Source organism: Metopolophium dirhodum, chromosome 4, assembly GCF_019925205.1.
Source record: "Metopolophium dirhodum isolate CAU chromosome 4, ASM1992520v1, whole genome shotgun sequence".
NCBI classification, from domain to species: Eukaryota; Metazoa; Arthropoda; class Insecta; order Hemiptera; family Aphididae; genus Metopolophium; species Metopolophium dirhodum.
The window spans coordinates 19085909-19106050 of NC_083563.1; the positions used below are offsets into that span (position 1 = coordinate 19085909).

At 30.3% G+C, this 20142-nt stretch overlaps 1 protein-coding gene across 3 annotated transcripts; it reads left to right on the forward strand.

Annotated features, from left to right (window-relative positions):
* Positions 1-518: 518 nt before the first annotated feature.
* LOC132943148 (ectonucleotide pyrophosphatase/phosphodiesterase family member 5-like) lies at positions 519-19142 on the forward strand. 3 transcript variants are annotated; one of them, XM_061011991.1, is made up of 7 exons: positions 519-1199; positions 9515-9624; positions 9939-10112; positions 10315-10496; positions 10577-10774; positions 13659-13913; positions 18325-19142. In XM_061011991.1, the coding sequence occupies exons 1-7, from the start codon at positions 834-836 to the stop codon at positions 18360-18362; spliced, it is 1323 nt and encodes a 440-aa protein (XP_060867974.1). In that variant the 5' UTR covers positions 519-833; the 3' UTR covers positions 18363-19142. The 3 variants fall into 3 exon arrangements, with proteins under 3 accessions (XP_060867974.1, XP_060867973.1, XP_060867975.1); XM_061011992.1 differs by lacking the exons at positions 519-1199; positions 18325-19142 and adding exons at positions 5762-6175; positions 6954-7035 and having other exon boundaries at positions 13659-14800; XM_061011990.1 differs by lacking the exon at positions 18325-19142 and having other exon boundaries at positions 13659-14794.
* The last annotated feature ends 1000 nt before the right edge of the window (positions 19143-20142 follow it).

Here is a 20142-nt window from a genome sequence, read left to right on the forward strand (position 1 = left end):
CAGATTCCCGTTGGCGGCGTATTTGCAATAGGTAAGCAAACAAAAACGTTAGTTAAACTAAAGTGATTTTTGACAACAAATGCTGCAAACATATCGAAAATAATAATAACACAAAATAGGTTATGTATATATATATATATTGATCTGTAGTATTATAAATTATAATATTAGTTATTTTATAGCAACATTTTTTTTTTTTAAACTCGTAGTCTTGAAAACAGCTGTACTTTCAGTTGACCAGATAATCATTATTGTTATTATATTGTTGCAGTACTAATACATTATAGGTACTACAAGTAAATATTATAATGATATGCAGTAATAATAATAATAATAATAATAATAATAATAATAATAATAATAATAAAAAAAAAATCATAAAAATAAACACAATATCATGGTCGCCGTGGCGTCGACCCAAACCGAAGCTCATGGCACGTTGTCCCCACTCCGACACAGCACCTGTTGTATCGACGCGCGCGTGCAATATTCTTTAGGTTAGTGAAGTGTATCGTCGACGTCACGTTTGCAGTATTTTACCGCGCACCGACCTCTACGCACGTCAGCAAAATACGCGGCGGTCGAGATTGCGAGTAATAAACCGTGTGTCCGACGACGCAGACCTACGATATAATTCCGACAGTGGCCGTTCGATCCGAGAGCCGTCGTCCACCCTTCCGGTCCTGCCCGGTATAACGTCCGGCCACATCTACACCGGAAATACGCATCGATCTAGATTATATTATATAGGTACGGGCGCGTGAATCGCGGATCACCACCGATTGGCGATTTTTTTTCTCCGCTCGGCACTTAGTCTCCCGCGGCCGTTGGCCATGTGCAGGCCGGCCAGTGCTGCGGCCGTGAAGTGCCTAGTCGCTGTCTTCGCGGCGGCGGCGGGGGTGGCAGCGGTCACGCAACACCCTGTGACGGTGGTCGTGTCGTTCGACGGTTTCCGACCCGATTATATAAAGCCCAACGTGACGCCGTACATAGCCCAGTTTCAGAAGGCGTCGGCCGCGCCACCGTACATGCGGAGTACGTTCCCCACGAAGACGTTCGTCAACCACTTCACCATGGCCACCGGAATGTACTCCGATAAGCACGGCGTGCTAGACAATTACATGTTCGATAAGCACTACGATACGATGCACTACACGTACGAGCAGTTCCACTACGACGATTCGGTGGTGCCCATCTGGGTAAGGTCCCGCCGCCCACTCTATACCTACATAATTATAATATTATAATAAAATTAATATTAGGTGTTTTGACGGTGCATGTAGCAAACTCGATGCTAGCAAAATCAGTCCCCGCGATAAGTCGCATGTGGTTAAGCTTAAGGCATATACAATCCAATATATCTCGAAAAATATAGGCTATAGGCTATAGACCAGCGTTTCTCTACCTGTTGTACGCGGAAGAATAATAGTTGGAGATTTGATTGAATTTTTGGGAGGGATCCTAAATATTTCTTTACAAAATAAGCCGTGGATGGCTTCACACACGCACTAAACTCTGCCCCTAATCATTATATTACTTACAATACGCACTAAATACTACATTGCTAACAAAAAACTCAAAGGAGTGTTACGTCACCAGTGTATAATTCAATAATAATTAGAAAGATTACAATATAAATAATAAAAACGCTACGAATAGATAAAGTTCTTCTTTATCTGTTGTAAAATTTTAGTTTATCTATATGATGATAAAAAAAAGGGGGGTCGTACAAATTCTGAAAATAGTCGTGCAAATTCATGCTAATAGCATGCTAACTAGTAAGTAGTAATGACATAGTTTTTTTTTAAAAAAGCTCAATGAGGACCAGTGTAATGTACGTGGTGAAGTCGGGATATTCAACTAGTTTTATTATAAATATGATGAGAGAAAAGTTGTACAGTTTTTACAACCGAATTACGGTGGCGTCCTCTTAACACGTTCTAAAACTATGGTCATAGTTCTCCACAGACTTCAGCCTGTATTATCACAGTCCCATTTGCAGACATCAATACAGTCAGATATCATGATAAAATAAATTAAGTTTCAACTTGACTCATTGAATTATTTACTGTTTTACGCTTGTACCTATATATTATGTAAGTATTCAATATTAAAATATCGTACACATAATATTCCATAATACATGGTTAAAAATATTTATTTTACGTAAAACATTCAAATAGACAATAGTAAATACTTAATCGAAACGATGTATGTTGAATTTAAACGAAATATTATTGATTAGGGAACGGATTTTATTGTAAATACATATTTTTATTGAAATGAGATATTTTTAATCTGATAAAAAATGTGTACGATTAAGATCATTTTAATTAAAATAAACCCGAATTTACTTTACATATTTTTTACCATATTTTGGTATAAATACATATTTGGTAAATAAGTACATAATTTGTACATATTTTGGTAATTTTTGATTTTTTCATTAATTTTCGATGACAAAACATTATCTGCTTCGACTAAATTAACAAGATTAGCAATTTTGGCATTTACCTAGGTACTTATTTCCGGCACGCAGCATGCCACTATATACATTAGAACATTTAGAACTATTTCAGTTATTGTCGATCTTGGTAATGCCGGACGATAAAAATATAAAATAAGGAAGTGGTAGTTAAAAATATAATTTCAAATCTAAATACTGAAACTACCACCGCTATCGATAAAGCAAATAATTTGATGGAAAATAATAATTTAACATAAATTTCTGCTAATTTTGGTTTTTTGATTTGTACTATAAAACAACTGGAAACTCGAAATTTGAAATGTAAAAATGTGATAGAAAAAAATCTGAAAAAAGGACTGAAAAATTTAAAAAATAATTAGAGATATACTCCAAGGACTAAATCCAACAGAATTATTGGATGTCGAACTTACACCACTTGATATAGTTAATATGAAGTATGCTATCATTACGTCAGTCGATGTGGAACGTTCGTTCAGCCAATACAAAAACATTTTACGACCAAATCGCCGCCATTTTACATTTTTAAATCTTAGACAACATGTAGTTTCACATTGTTCTTAAAATTAGATAAGAGATAAGATTTTAATATTTTTTTTTTTTGTTAAGCGGTTGTCACATATTTTGATTTTTTTTTACATATTTCAATAAAAATATGTACATATTTTGATTTTTTTATTACAATTAAATCCATTCCCTATTAATGATAAATTCAGCTGATTTGCGTTCGTCATTAACACGTTGAGTGTCTCGTAGTAAATTACATATTGTATAGCCTTTTGTAAGCTCTATCAAGATTATTTTGGTATTTCATTACAAAAGAGTATTATAATTTGAATGACGAAAACAAAATAATATTATTATACTATTAATTTATTATACCATGTTATAGGCTATACCTATATTGTGTACCGTCATCGGTCGGCGTAGGGGCAAAAGCCTCTTAGCCCCTTTCCCAGGATCCACGCCTGAGCTGGAGTAGATATCCCAAACGATTTGCCACCGCTTTTCGACGGTGTCGGTTCACCTCTGTCGGCTCACCTCTGCCGCTTCATCTCACAACCTTCCCGCGGTGAGATGTGTTATGTCTGACGAGAGCAGTAATAAAGATAACTCCAGTCAGTCGGACCGTGTTCTAAGTGTTTGTTCCATATTATGGCATATAATACTGCTTGATCTAGTAGGACGTGTTGATGGTCGCTTTACTCCGATTTGGCGAGGATAACGAGCAGACTGGCTTATATTTATGCGATTAACAATATTATTGTGATCTGTATTGATGGTCTGTGGTCTGTGATTGGTTTAAGTCGTTTAAGATAATATTGGAATTGAAAGCGTTAATAATTTTTCTGGAATTGAAAAACCGTAATAACTTCTGGCAAAGACTACAGCGGTCTTAAAAACACACCACGATGGCATATTATAAATAATAATTGTTTAGTTCTCATAAATTGTAATGGACATTAAAGAAGCATGTATAGTAACGGAAAAGTATAATATTATTGATTCTTTCTTATTAAACTAAATTTAATTTTTAATGGATTCGTATTTGTAATATTTTAAACAAAACAACTACACTTTATTTTGAGTAATTTATTACTGTCCGATTACTATACTCGTTAATTGCAATATTTTTCTACTGGCGCTATTGCCCAGTTCCTGCAATTATCACGCCCGTTTGAGTGACGCCTAACTGGAGTGCACCGGATAGAGTGATATTTCAGTGAATGCGGAACGATTGAAACATACTGTTATTACACGAGCCCCCTAACCTATCAAGTGAAAAAATGTCCATTCTATATAATATCAGGGCAATGACTTTGGTCCATCATCCGCAATCATGCACGTACAACGGTTTTGATGACGTCTGACGCGTAGGTACCATAACGTATAGTTTTTGGTTTTCGGAACAATTGCAGTTTTTTCTTATATTCGCGTCCAACCGGTTTTCAGTAATCGATGTTCCTAACGGTTATTTATGATTATTCCACCTTAAATGAACTGTTTAAATTATTCCACTCAAATACATTAAAACAATACAAACAATAATAATAATATGGTAAGCACTCAAACATTATGACTTCGCCACCGGACAGGATTGATCGCTCAAAATCGATCAAACCCACCACGTGACTTTTCAACTTATATCTTTCGATATTACTATAGGTACCTCCTAATTCGTACCATCATTGCAGCTCTGCGGTTAAATAAATGTATAGAAGTATATCAAAATCAAAATCAAAATCAAAATGTATTATTTTATTTACATTGGTAGTAGGACTATACGTTATACGTTTTACGGTTATACGTTGGATATACTTAAATTCTGAAATATAAGTTTTATAATTTTATACTTATAAGGCAGTTGTCTCGATATAATATTACATACCTAATACAAGTTATAATAACTAATTAGATCGTTAATTTAGATAGTTCGTCCATAAGTAAAAGTCTAGGTAAGTATAAACTATCTATTGCATAAGCTTAAATGTCCTAAATAATACATAAATATATAAATTGTGCATATTTATTATTTATAATTTTGGTGGACATAGTGGATAAAGTTAAAATGTGCAATACAAATGCTTATTATAATAATAGGACAATAGTTACATTTCCCCAATTCACGTAAACATTGTGTACGTGCACAAATTGAAAATTTAAATATGTTTGTTAAAATTATATTACACAACAATGTACCTAATAACGTCGAACGATCGTACATTACTTTGAGCTTTACCAGTGGTGTAAACACGGCTAATTAAATTATACCTGTAAAAACCAATGACTAATAATTTTATACATTAACAACTTTTAAATCATTATAAATTCAAATGTATCCGTATGGCTTGGAATGTAACCGTTAACGAGTGCAATATGTAAAAGTAAAACGTATAGGTATATAAATGTAGTGATGAATTGCCTACTGTGTAGTATAAAATAATAATATTATTCATAATGTTCATAATGTTCTCACGTAGACGTGGTACCTAAGCATACGCGCTATAATGATAAGCTTATTACGACACAATTATATAAATGCAATCATGTAATACATTAATGTAGATTGTAGGTATTCGTATTACATACATATACATGATACATCTATACATTTATAATAGGTATAGGAAACAATGGACATGTAAATAGTGTTTTTGTACAAAATTACTGATAAATAATTCGTTAGTATATTTTAATCATACCTGCTTACACATTCAGTAACTTTAAGAGGATATCAGCGCACTGTTTGTTTTCTCTCTTTGGCCCACGCACAACATAGACAAACCGCATTTACGAAAAATCATTTTTTTTTTGTTTTTTGAGTAATCTTAGAGTAAAATAAAATTACCTATTACAACAATTATAGAAGATAATATTTTTAAGGGTATGACATGACATATTGGTCTTATATTTTATTGTTATTTGACTTTGTATTCGACTTTCAAAATAATAAAAACAATGATGTACATTTAAATAATATTTAAATTGTTTTGAGACAATATTTAGACCAATCGATATGTCATACCCTCAAAAATATTATTCTCTATCGTTTTTTTAATGGGTGATTTTACTCTAACATTACTTACTCAAAAACATAAAAAATAATGGTTCTGCGTAAATACGTTTTGTCTATGATGCGCGTGGGCTGCCAGAGAGAGAAAACAAACAGTGCTCTGATATGCTCTTAAGGTAAAATGTAAATAGTATACCATAATAATCGGGGCTCGGGACTTAAAGCATTTGCTTATTTGTATGGATTAAAATGTAGCAGAGTGCTATGGAAGTGTATGTCGTGTTATAATTATTATGAAATTTGAAAGTGCTTTTTTTGCTTTTTTCGTCGATTTTTCAAAAAAATGCTTATTTTCAGTTTTTCTGGTTATTTTTGCTTTTTTGACCAGTTTTTATACTTTTTTATAGTTTTCTACTGCAAAGTTGTTTTTGATAGAATTAAAATTAAATTATTTAATGCAATAATGACGGTAAGATTTAATGAATTAATTTTTTTTTCAACTATTTGTAAATACCTATCGTTAACATTTTAATTTTCAGAAAATCCCTCGTAAAATCTATAAAGAATAATGCAATTCGTCTAGAAAGTGAAGTTTGATTTTTTTATAATGTAAAGATTTATTTTTATTTATTTTTTTTTAAGTTAGAAACTTTTCTTAATTATTATTTTTAGCACAGTTGTACAAATTATGTCTATAGTACCTACTTTATCATGTAAAAAGAAGATTTTTTTTGATGAAATATTTTTGTTGGAATTTAAGTTTTTTAAATGCTTATTTGAGTGCATATAATAATGTTTTTAAGCGCTTATTTTAATAATTTTAAGTGCTATAAGTCCTGAGCCCTGATAATAATATATTATAGTAATTTCCCAGTTGTTATTTATTGATACGTTCTCATATATTAAACACAACGTCATGAACTCGCAATACTAATAAAATTATTCAAATAATAGGTCAAGTCAGGTTAGGTTGGATAATTTGCAAAAGAAACCGAACGCAATAAATAATATTCATTATTTTATTGATATCCCGATGGTAATTAACGTATAAAATATAAATGTATAATTGTAAATACTCCAATACTCGATCATAGGTAAACAATCATTTTTCGAAATTAAATTTATATTTATACGGAAGTATAAAATTATATACAATACTGATTTTTAAATAAAGATAATTATCATAATAATATTATGTACGATTACGGTTGTTATATAAGTAATTATAATCAAACATTAAAGTAGTAATTAATGTAATACTATAGTAAACTGCTAACTAGTAAGACAGTATAGTAACGACTGTAACGATTTTTTCATATAACATTTGAACGTGTATTACGTATCATAATTTTTAATTAAATACAACAATTTTTTTACAGTTAACTGTAAGAAATAATTAAATAGAATAACCCGGAGAGTTGTTATTATTAAGTAGTCTAACGATTAACAGTTATTTGCAAAATCTAAAATCTAGTTTACATAGTATTTGTTATTGATTACCTAAATATAAGTATAGGTAACTATTTTTCGGAGCAGGTAATTCAATAAGATTAAAACGAATTTTCAAAATTGTTGAGTTTTGGAATTTTTATATTTGTATAATACCTCTAAATTATGACTTAATAGTTCTACTAATTTTATAAGAACTCATAATATATTATTAGATTCTGAGCGGAGCGAGGAAGCTAGTGGTTTTACAATGGTGTTTATTTTTTTTTATATATATCCTGTGTACAACATTTTTACCAGAAGGAGTGCTTCTATTTCAATATATAGTACCTTATATTTTAGCAAATTGGATCAAGATGGTACTTTAGAGAGGTCATTTTTCGATTTTCTCAAAAGTTATTTAATGCCACGGGAAAAACTACTGACAAATTACGAAAAACCACTTAAAATGGGATTTTAATTTCTAACGCTTTGTTTATCACCGTAGCAACGAATACAAAATTATAATATTATAATATTAATTTAAATTAAAGACTATAATAAATAATAAAAATTTAAAAAATCCAGACTGATAAACCATCTCCACTCAGAATCGTTTTTCTTATACAATGATATTATATCATTGAATTCAAGTTTAATACAATCCATTATACATTGACTCACTTATAACCTACTGTACATCAGAGCGACATCCACTTACCCGCTTTTTAATTTTAGCTTAACTAGTAGATAACTCTGAGATAACCTTCACACATTTTGTGGTAGATAAAGAGCTCCACAAGTTTCTTTAAATCAGTAGTACTTAAAGTAATAATTACAATTATTGCATACAGTTTATTTCTATAATTTTTCAGAAAATTTAAAATAACTAAATACTGTTAAAAACCACCTTAATACATGATCCGACACAGTAAAGGTAATATATAATATATATAGTCTATATATAGTAAAACATGCACCGCATACAATTATTTTTCGAATATGTATATGACTTATACAATACTATACAATTCTGAATAAATATAATACTGGATCATGTCAAGGCCTGACATGAGATACGAGACAAGACGTTTACACAACAACCAGTTTTTGTAGTCTGGACGGTACTTGCATTATTTAAAAATGAACAAACCAATATATTATCTTACCTGTATGTTTATGATTTTAAATCAACCTTTATTTTACAAAATATGAATATCATACTTTAAGTTTGAATTACTATTATCATTAACGAGACCCTTAGAGGATACTACACTAGTTTATGAGTACTACTTATCTCCGTATTTTCATCGTCATCACGATATTAAATAGATACTGCTATTATTAAAAAAAATTGAAAATTTAGTTCTCCTCTTTTTATTTGATGATAAGAGATTTGTATATAATTTTATCCTAAATAACTTTATTATAAATTTTGCATTAAATGGTCAGGTCATATAAGTAAAAATTTCAAATTGTTTAACAATCGAACTGAAATAAAATATCAACTTTTTTTATATTATACTTATTTCACAATGGTTAAGTCATTTTGAAAATTATACACCTACTTAAATTACATACTATTATAGTACCTATTCATTTCAGAACACTTTTTTCGATAAACAATATAGTAACAATTATAACAAACCTAAACAAAAAATTAATGATTTTAAACATAACTTCAAATTTAAATTAGCAGAGAATTTAAAAATTAAGTGATTGAACTTACTACATAGGTACATTAGAATTATACCACTAAATATTGATACTACTATATCTCCATTCTCCATACATTTCTCCTACACTAATCAACAAGCTTTCATTATTTGTATTACTGACACTCGTAGTAATATTTCCCATAGAATTTTTTGTCAATGTCCAAAGGATGTCGATTTTATATCTAAAACTACTGAATCTCTCATTATTGATTTTTTTTTTATCCTATTAATATTTAAAATAATATAGTAGCTGCCACTCACTGAGGCATCTTGATTAGTTTGAGGTATCTCCTACCACATCTGTAAATCCTTGCTTTTCCACTGATCCTGATGTCGTTCGCATGGTTTTATCAGATAAAATAATTTCAGATTCATAACGAAATCAATGGAGATGGACGATATAGCGGTGTGATGATGTGGCCAGGATCTGAATTTGCGTATCAAAACAAATATCCTACTCATATTCAAAAATACAACAGGTGATAATATATTAAGATAATTGTAATTATAAGCAACCAGTCAATAGTCTTTTTATAATTTTTTCAGATTTTTAACTTTACAAACCTTTTGAAACTACATAGTATATGGGATATTTTAAAAATATAAAGCCAACCAATTTTAAATACAATGCTGCTTTTTGTTATAAAAATGATGAGCAAGTTCAACATTGTATTTAATAACAATTCTTCAAAAATAATATCTATTGTAACAATAATATTGCCCTTCATTAGGTTTTCTTACAAATCGTGTTAAATTTTTTGACCAAAATAATTATTTAATTATTTTTGTCCAGTTCAATGCCTTGGACCGATCGTATAGACAAAATCATGTCATGGATTAAAGACGAAAATAAACCGGCCAATTTAGTGTATGCGTATTTTGAAGAACCAGACCACACTGCTCATTTAAGAGGAACCGACTCACAAAAGACAATAAATCAAATTGTGAGAGCAGATGCCACTCTAAAGTATTTATGATTTATAAATACATTTAAAAAAAGTTATAAGTTTGCTTTTTAGATAATTTATAGTACCTATATAGGTACTGTGAACGATGTACAAAAAATATTTTCAATTTTTTCTAATAATTTTTTTTTGTATTATCGTAGTTATATTTTATCTGTTACATATTTTTTTAACACTTTTAACATTTAAAAATTATAATTTTAGGTATATACTCGATCAAATAAAACATGAAAAACTAGTAAACAAAATAAATCTCATTATTCTCAGCGATCACGGGATGGATACAGTTACGTATAATCGAATGATACACTTAGATGAATATGTGTCCAATACGACTTACAAAAGCATTTTGTCAGGCCCTAATGCGTTCATACATCCAAATCCGAGTGAGTAGTTTAATAAGACCGTCGTAAGGAGCATAACTACATGAGTGATACTAAACACTAATCGTTGCTATTATTTTCAGATAAATACGATGAAGTTTATAAAAATCTTTCAAAAGTAGCCAATACTTCCAGAACATTTAATGTATTTAAACAAGATCAATTACCCGACCGTTGGCATATGAAAAATAATACTAGGTTGACCGATATTATTTATTTGTTGGCTAAACCTGAATATGCGTTTTGGGATACATATTTTGAATTTATTTTAAACGGAACAAGTTAGTACTTTCGGCTAAATAAAATTACGCTAACTCTATGATAAACGATCAACAAACGGTTTTTTAGTACGTTCCTAAATTTTTAGATACAATTTTGGTACCTATTAAAACACTTTTTAGGAAGTACAACAATATACCTACCACATGCAAAAATAAATAACCCACCATTCAACTTTTTGAATCTAGTGTTTTAATTTACAGGGACGTAATTTTTTTTCTATACTAAGGCCCATGAAAGAACGACCAGAAAAAATTGTCTGTCGCTGCGCATCGATTCCCCTTCCACACAGGAGTGGTTGAAACGGTGCGATGATGGGAGAAGTAAGACTTCGACAACAGTAATTTTGTCAGTCTATATGTGCAAAGTTGGTCATTCCTCCCGTAGGCCTTAGTATAGCTATAAATAATACATAAACAGTACCACCGTGGTCTTGAATAATATCTGAAAGAAAACATAATAATAACAGTGCGTGTATTTATAAATCCTTAATATTATCTGTAGACTGTATTAATTTAAAATATACATAAATGTGTATTTTTATATTTGATAAAAGTCTTCAACTACAATGTTTATTAGTCCATAAATAAATAATTAGCTATAAAATGTACATAATATATAGATATTAATATAAATTAAGACCTTTCTTTTTTTATTTAACAAAATATTGTTTTTTATTTACAATCTGTATTTACATACTACAATGAGTAAATTGTAGTAGGATAATTAGCATTTGGTATGAAGGGGAAGTCGCCCATTGATGACACCCCATGTGAAAGTTTTTAGGGAGAGATTAGGTCCCTACACCAGTTCCTTTCAAGGCGCCTGGGTAGATTACCTGGAATTTGCTTGGATAAGAGATAGGTGATAATAGAATTTGAGTGAGAACTAAAAGTTTTGGGTGTTTTTTTATAGCTGAGCATAGCAAGATAATTTAAGGTTGGAATGCAAATGTCTTTATGAAGTGAGTCATTGGTGATTTACTCGGGAGCACCTGATAATAATCGAAGACATGTAGACTGGGTGGCCTGTATTGTTCTGGTGTTAGAAGGTTTGACTGGGCCCCAAGGTTGAATGCCATAGTACTACATGGGTCTTAGAAGAGCCATATCAATTTTTATTTTAGTTTTTAAGGAGAACTCAGAGTGGAGTAATGGTCTAAGAAGGTGAAGTCTCGAATTGAGAGCTTTGAGCTTAATTTTTAAGTGGGAATCTCAATTCTCAAGTAATACGTTTGCCAAGTATTAAATCCAGATATTGAGTTTGCGTGGAAGATGGAATATGTGCATTGTCTATAAAGGTTGGGGCATAACTGAGATCGAAGGCTGAAAGTAATTTGAGAGGATTTAAGTGAATTGACTTGGGTTTTCCAGTCATGAAACCAGTTGTTTAGCACAGTTAGATGGCATGAATAGCAGTGTCATCCGCAAATTTACCAAGTTAAGTGTTTTCGTTTAAAGGTAGGTCAATGGTAAAGACATTTAACAGGAAATGGACTATGTAACTGCCTTGGGGAACAACTACAGTTGCTATTTTAGTATTAGAAAAGGCACCTTTAATTTTCGTGACAAATTTTCTTTGGTTTAGATAAGATTGTATTAGTAGGTAATACGGAGTGGGAAAGAAGGATTTAAGTTTGAAGAGTAGGCCTGGGTGCCAAACTCGGTCAAAAGCCTACGCTTTTAGGAAAATACCAATGGAAACTTTTTTGCTCTCGAATGCTAACAATATTTGATCAACAATTCTATGCAGTTGGTGTATTGTATGCCTAATTTTGTGTTTTTGTTTAAGTAGTTTTTGTAAGAGAAGAGATGTAAGAGTTGATTGGACCTAAGGTTAAGGAAAGTTATTTCGGGTTTTGGTTTGTTTCACCACCAATGACTAACTTAACTGGATAGTGGTCTAAGGAAAGATTTAATATTTAATATTAAATATAGAAAAGGGCAAGTTACTTGGGGTGGAGTGTATGCAGAATTCCAGAATATCTGGATGCTTATTGATATGGGTGGGCCACCCACATAGCATTTGGGAAATAATAATATTTTGTGAATGTCTTAAAGTGGTTGAATAATGAATATTTGACTAATAATATTTTATAAATATTTTCTTCTTATGATAAAAAAATATTGTACTATATGATTGCATAAAAATGTTGACTTAATATTTTTATAAAGTTTCCGTAAAAATGTTTTTTGAAAATATATGATTATAATATTTTGTAAATGTTTTAAGAATATAACTAAAAAATTTCCTAATTATTTATGCAACTTTTTAAAATATTTTGACAACTATATTATTTTCCTGAAAATATTTTTATAATAGTTGGGAAATATTTTTATGCTGTATGGGTGAAGTGTGTCGGTCCAGTGGGTGCGAGGTGTAACCATTTATGATCGGTAATTATTTTATGGAGGATTTTACCTCTTGGATAGTTGGAGCGACAACTCCATACCGGATGTTTGGAATTAAAGTCACCGCACCTGCAATTTTTGAAGTAGATATGGAAAATTGTACTTATTGGCATATTGCTCCAATGTTTTCTTTGGTTTGGTGTAATGAACGAGTGTTGTTAAGGATTTTGTTAGCTTCGGCATATTTGGGGCTGTTGAACACTATAATTTGGTCTATTGTTAGTATTTCATTGCAAGTATTGAAGTATCACATACTGGTGTTAATCCTTTGCTGATGAGGTAGTGTGCAGGGTTGGATGGGAGTAGCTTATTCTTGATCGAAAGATGATATTTTATTCTAGGTAGGTACATTAAATCGCATTAGTAATAATCGTACCGTTACTTGTTCGTTTATCGCGATCTTATCATGTTGTACCTAACGTCCTAATCTACACTCAAGACATTCGATAAACGGTGATCGTTGTCCGTGTTTCAGCCAAGGAGAAATTCAAAATAGGGGCGCACGGGTACGACAACGCGGAACCGCAGATGCGAGCCATCTTCATGGCTTCCGGACCGGCGTTCAAGAAGAACTACTCCGCTGTGCAGTTCGACAACGTGGACCTTTACCCGCTGATCAGCCGGATCGCAGGCCTAACAGAGCCGAGCCGACGGATTGACGGGACGATGAAGGGCGTTGAACAGCTGCTGTCCGTCGGCGCCGCCCCCACGTCCACGCCGCCCGTCATAGGTATATTGTCAGCTTTGTTACTACACGTGATCGCGCGGAGTCTGTGAACCCAAAAACCACCCGAATACCCCCCCAGTCAGTGGTCGGACCAGAAATTCGTCTTAACGCAATAACAATTATATTCCGAGGTCCTGATTTTCGGGTGGGGATGAAAGGGTGGTTGTCTCGTCTCGTCCGCGACACTTTTTCCAGTCCTGTCAACTATATTATACATAAAGATAAAACTATTTTGATACTGTCGTTCGATTCATCCTTTTCAATAATATTATATTATCAATTTATTATCAAATAAATATTTATACGATTTATGTATTATAACGAATTCGGAATTACAAACATACAAATTCATCACGTGACCCTTACATGTGCCTTGTCAAAATAGTGTCTCAGGTGCGGTTTTGTTTATTCTAACAAAATTGTAATACCTTAAGCGTAAACATATATTTTTTAACTTAATAGATATTAAATTCATACGCACCTTATTTCGAATTCGTGTATATCTCGTATTATCGTTTTTTCGTTTAGTCATAGTACTTAGGTATTACTTATGTAGTAGGTTTAGTAAAATAGGTTCAATAATATGTAAGTATGTTAGTTATATTTTTTTTTTTCATTATATTATTATGAAATATTAGTTATAATATTTCAAGATTTGCAAAACGAAATCTCTCAATCATATTTGTATTTTTACTTACTAAAGTTGTGTACCTAATTAAACAATGTATCTTTGTTATAATGTAAAAGCAAAAATAGTACATAATTTTTTTTAATAAAATTAAAATATATAAAATAATAAACTTATCTGCATTATATTCGTCATCTTTCATAATATATATTTTTATTTATGCAACTATGTTCTGCCAAAAAAATACATATAACATATAAGTAAATGTAATTTTTATTATATTGATTTATATAATTACAAATGTGTTATCATTATATATTCTTGAAAATAACAATAAATTTATAAACTACGAGTATAATATTTGAGTTAAAGCATTGGTAAATTAACGTATTTTATACTCCAATTTATACTAATTTTAAAGCAAAGGTGCATATTTTAAAAACATAATATTAAAATCACTTTTAAAAGTTTATCTTTAGAATCATTTATACATTTCCGAAAAATTAAATTAAACATTTTTTATTCTTAATATCTATTTAATTATTTTATAATATATTTTACATTTAGTCTTTGTGTAAAAATAATATGATCTATATTAACTTTAAAGCGATATATTTCTCCATGTATCTTAACATATTTAAATACTGTGAATATATTTAAATTATTTAATGTAAGATATTTATTACATTACTTGAAAATTGTACTTTAATTTAATAATATTTAAAAACAGATATTTTTTATTTGAGATTTTTGTTACAACATTTCAATCAAAATCTTTACGTTGAATGCAAAGACTAAAAAGTCTTTAAATAAAAATTTTTTTTATGATTTCCATAGATAATATACATTATACATGGATAGGACATTATGTTGTAGGACGTGTGCCTGAAGTGAATAAATGTTACCGCAATGGTTATATTCGGTTATTGTTTGTGGTATCCTTAATAGTCTACTTTGATAAGTGATTACACCAAAAAAATTTTATATCAATCACAGATTTTTTTTATAAAATTTATTGAAACCTGGTTGTCTGGTTATCATTTTATGGTCTTTTATATGGTAAATAAGATTAATTATTATGATGTTTGTTGTATTGTACCTATTTTATTATTTCTATACCTATTGTTTAAAAAAAAAATCATTTTACATTTATTACTTTATTTTTCCATTAAAAACGATGTTATTCCTAATACATTTTGTATAATGAATGAAATTTTTTGCCAACCCTCAAAAAGGCGGCCGTCGACAGCTGAGCTTCATGGATAACAAAGTAAATTATATAAGAGTTCCTTATATGGTGTACTAGTCTAGTATAGAAGCTTGTATAATATGACCTTTAGATAATATATACTGGATAGAACTATGCGTATGACACGAGTAGTCTGCGCTTGAAGCCGATTTGGTTGGCCCTTCAGCCCCGATGAATTTATTGCGCACGCATCATAAATGAAAAAGACAGCGCGGGACGGAGTAACATAATCGCGGTAATGTTTTGTGCATGAGCAGTGGTTTTGCACATGCTCTGTGGTGACATCAGAGCCGAACGGGCTGACCAAATCGGCTTCAAGATTTTAAATCATAACTCTATCCAGTATGTACTATCTAAGATTTGATCTTTTTATGATCTAATTCTATACTGTGTGATAACCATAGATAATCCATATTAACTATGTTGATAACATGGTTTCACCATAAGCCACTACTGTAACCAGTGTAGTAGCATATATTCTGTTCGGTCAAATTATACCTTGTGTATTAGGTTTTGGGATGTTCTATCCATGTATATATAATTACCATGATGATTTCATTTAAATATTCACCAAGAGATTTATAACATGGAAAATCGCTATTCTCTTGAAATTATTTTTAGTGGAACCCATGTAGGGAGGTGAACAAAACAAGTTAAGTACCTGTATTAAAAATAATATTTATTTACTCTTTACGTTATCTCTTCCCCAAAAGCACACGGCTCCATATGAAACTGTTATAGGCGTGTCCTCTCCATTCTTATATTATCTATGATTTGAATCCAAAAGTAACGCGATCTGCGTCTGTTTTCACATGATATAGCACTCATATCGGTTAAAATGAAAACTAATACAATTTTTTATGTTAAATAATATGCCTAATATAAATATATTATGTATAATAATCGTATTATATTATAAATTATAAAATAGTCCACTAGAACTGGCATCAACATTTAAATCACGGACTAAGATAGCACGATCTTAAATCGTGTTTAAATCCTAGGCCATTATACATCTGTGGGGCAATTATCTTCAATCGTGGTAGGTATTGGCGATTGAAAGTGATAAGATGTAACGAGCACGTGGTTTATCATCTATAGGTTATTTTTCCAGTGGCCCGTTACAGATCCACCCTCCGCCGGCTTAAAAATTGATAAGCTTTTCATCGCCAATAATCTATGCTGACGTTGAACTAACTTGCGATCTACTTGTAGTGATTTTGTATATAGAATACAATATATATTATAGTTATCAATTATCCGTCAAAGTCACTTGCAATATCGTTTCAATCAAACATTATGGATTAATAACATTTAGTTTTCGATTATATTATTTATATGTATTATAAGTTGTAAAAAATACCATTGCTATAAGTTATAACTATAGGATACTATAAAATGTACATTAAGCATACCCATCACACTATACAATATTTCAATCAACGATTGTCAATATTACAATGAATATTAATGGAATAAATTATTAAAATAAACACTAGTCTGTAAGGTTAGAAAAACAATGAATAAATTACGATTATGACGTATGGCCCTTATATTCTTACAAGTTACAACAACAAGACTTCAATAAATTATTAAATATATTTGCTTTCGTTAATTTTACATATTTTATATTTCAATAAAGTCTTTAAATTTGTGAATAAAATTAAACAAAAGTAGAACGAGAAGTGATTGAGAGTAAGCAATGGTCGCTGCCACTAGTTCTCGGATGGGTGACCACCCGGATTCGTAGTGCGCAAAAACCTTGCCACACATACCTACACGTGTTGCTAACCGACCGTACCAACTCTCCCAACCCTACTGTACCAACCCTACCAACCTACAGGCTAATGACCTCAGTTGTCGAAGCCTAAAAAAAAAAAAAGAAAAAATATATAAATGCATAGATATTACACTCGTATACACTATTTACCATACATAAATACTTTATATTTAACAAAGATAATACACATATTAGACACTTTTTAGGATCTCCATTTTACGTGCCGGCACTATGGAGATTCCCACTTTACCACCCACTTTAATTGGTTTAATAGTGTTTAAGTTTATCAATAACAAACAAAAAAGCGCTGTCTTCTTCATAGTATATTAGTTTAGAAATATAATATTATAGTATTGAGATAATATATACATAGGAGTATAGATAATATACAGATAATCTATATAATAGCTTAATCACTAAAATTACACTTAACAAACACATTATGACATTGTCACATTGAGTGTCCAGAACATTTATCTTAGATACTCATTGATAAGGTACCTACATCATTAAAATATGACTCTATACGTGTAGTGTGTACTGCATCAAATTCTCTTGATTAGGAAATACTTTTTTATAAGAGTTTTTCATACTATAAGCTATATATAAGAAGTAACAGTAAATGTGACAGAAGTATGTGAGTGTTGTTTGGTGTGAAATAGTCCAAAGGATTAAACACCCACTGTTTTTTTATCAAACCAACTTAGTGTCAAAATTATATCAACTTACAAAATATAAATATGTTATGATGTTGCAGGTAAGCAGAAGATTTCGGAGAAACGACAAAAAGGTTAATATACAAGTTGAAGTACATATTTTTGTTACCCTACTTGCACGTGCACCTAGCTCATTATATATATATATATATGTGTGACATCTAACGATGTACAATGTACATAATATAAGAAACGTTAGATACTGCTTGGGAAGAGGAGAAACAACTTTATTTTAAATTTTGTAAATTTTTTTTTGGGTATACTACTTATCTTGTGAGTTGTTACTGTAATTCTAAAAATAATTATTCTAAGATTGTTTAGGCTTAACATTTTCACCCCTAATTATTTAGGTGATATTTATGTGATACATAAATAAATATGTTGTTTATTATGTTACATGTAATGGATCTATTGGACTTTATTTATGATTTAATGTATGCCGACCTATAAATCTTCGAAATTTAAATGATATAATAACAGCAACATGCAATCAGCTGACTGAAGAACAAATTTTTAATAAATTCCAATAGATCCATTACATGTACCATAATACACAACATATTTATTTATGTATCACCTAAATAATTAGGGATGAAAATGTTAAGCCTAAACAATCTTAGAATAATTATTTTCAGAATTGCAGTAAAAAATCTAAAAATTTCGCGCATTTTGCAGTATTTTTGTTGATTGGCTGTTACTTTGTCAATTTTGAACTTAGAAGATATTGAGTGTTCTCAATTAGCGTTTACACACTGTATATGTATATATAATATTATAAAATAATAAAATTTATTCAATGTTTTTCAAAAAATAAAATGTGTATAGATAGTGTGTTACGAAAATAAACTTATTTTAGCTGTATCTTTAGACTAATTAGTAATTAGTAATTATATTATACATTTATAATATTGACTGAACAATGTTTGTAACTAGATAAATATAGCATAAATAAATTATAATTGACAATTTGGTAATCGAAGTAGTAAAAGAAAAACTACCTTATTTCCATTTATAATCAAGCAATATTTTTTTGACTGGTTTTATTCCAAAGCTAGAATAATAAAATCCAAACTAGAAATTATAACATCGGTTTTTAATGAAATCTAATATGTGTCCAAAGTCGCCCCAGACAAAATGCAACTTTTAAAAAAGGTTCACACCTTAATGATTATTCTTCTGCTATATGATTTCCATTTCACTCATTATAAAAGTATTTTATTTACTAGTTAGGTATTACATGTAAAAGTTATATGTAGGTAATAAAGAACATAATGTCTTTTTAGGTGTAAATGATTTTTTATTTGTAATTACTATTTTAACTAACCTATGTGGTATATTATGATCTACAAGTTACAACCGTAAAATAACGTAAATATATAAATAAGGTAGTTAAAAGCTACCTGCTACACTGTGATAAAAAAAATAGTCCGCTAGTTAATATCAGAATGTATAGTAGAGTATTCTGTGATAATAATAAATAATTTGGTCGATGATAACTGATTAATTAATAACTTTATTACATTTATTCACAAATATCTATACTATGGTATTAAAACTAGCCTCACTTTTTTCATGTAAAATGTAAAAATGTTCGCTATCTAGTATAGTATAGTCGTATAGATATCTATGAATTTATTAAAGAAAATCCCAGTAAATGTCATAAAATATACATAGCTATTTGTTTAAGCTTCAAACATATTATGGTTTATGGTTATCATAATTAGTAAAACTAACCAAACGAAGGTATTTTTTGAGAAAAGAAGATTTTCTTTATCGATATCACCATAATCCTAATTCAGTGTTTCCTCGTAATGAACACAAAATTGGCTGGTCTACATGACACCTTCATGGGGTTGATT

Excerpts from the sequence above, each read along its gene's own strand:
- LOC132943148 (XM_061011990.1), top strand. The coding sequence starts at position 834 with ATGTGCAGGCCGGCCAGTGCTGCGGCCGTGAAGTGCCTAGTCGCTGTC. Across the intron at positions 9,625-9,938 it reads CATATTCAAAAATACAACAG|TTCAATGCCTTGGACCGATC; the intron begins GTGATAATATAT and ends ATTTTTGTCCAG. Across the intron at positions 10,113-10,314 it reads AGAGCAGATGCCACTCTAAA|GTATATACTCGATCAAATAA; the intron begins GTATTTATGATT and ends TTATAATTTTAG.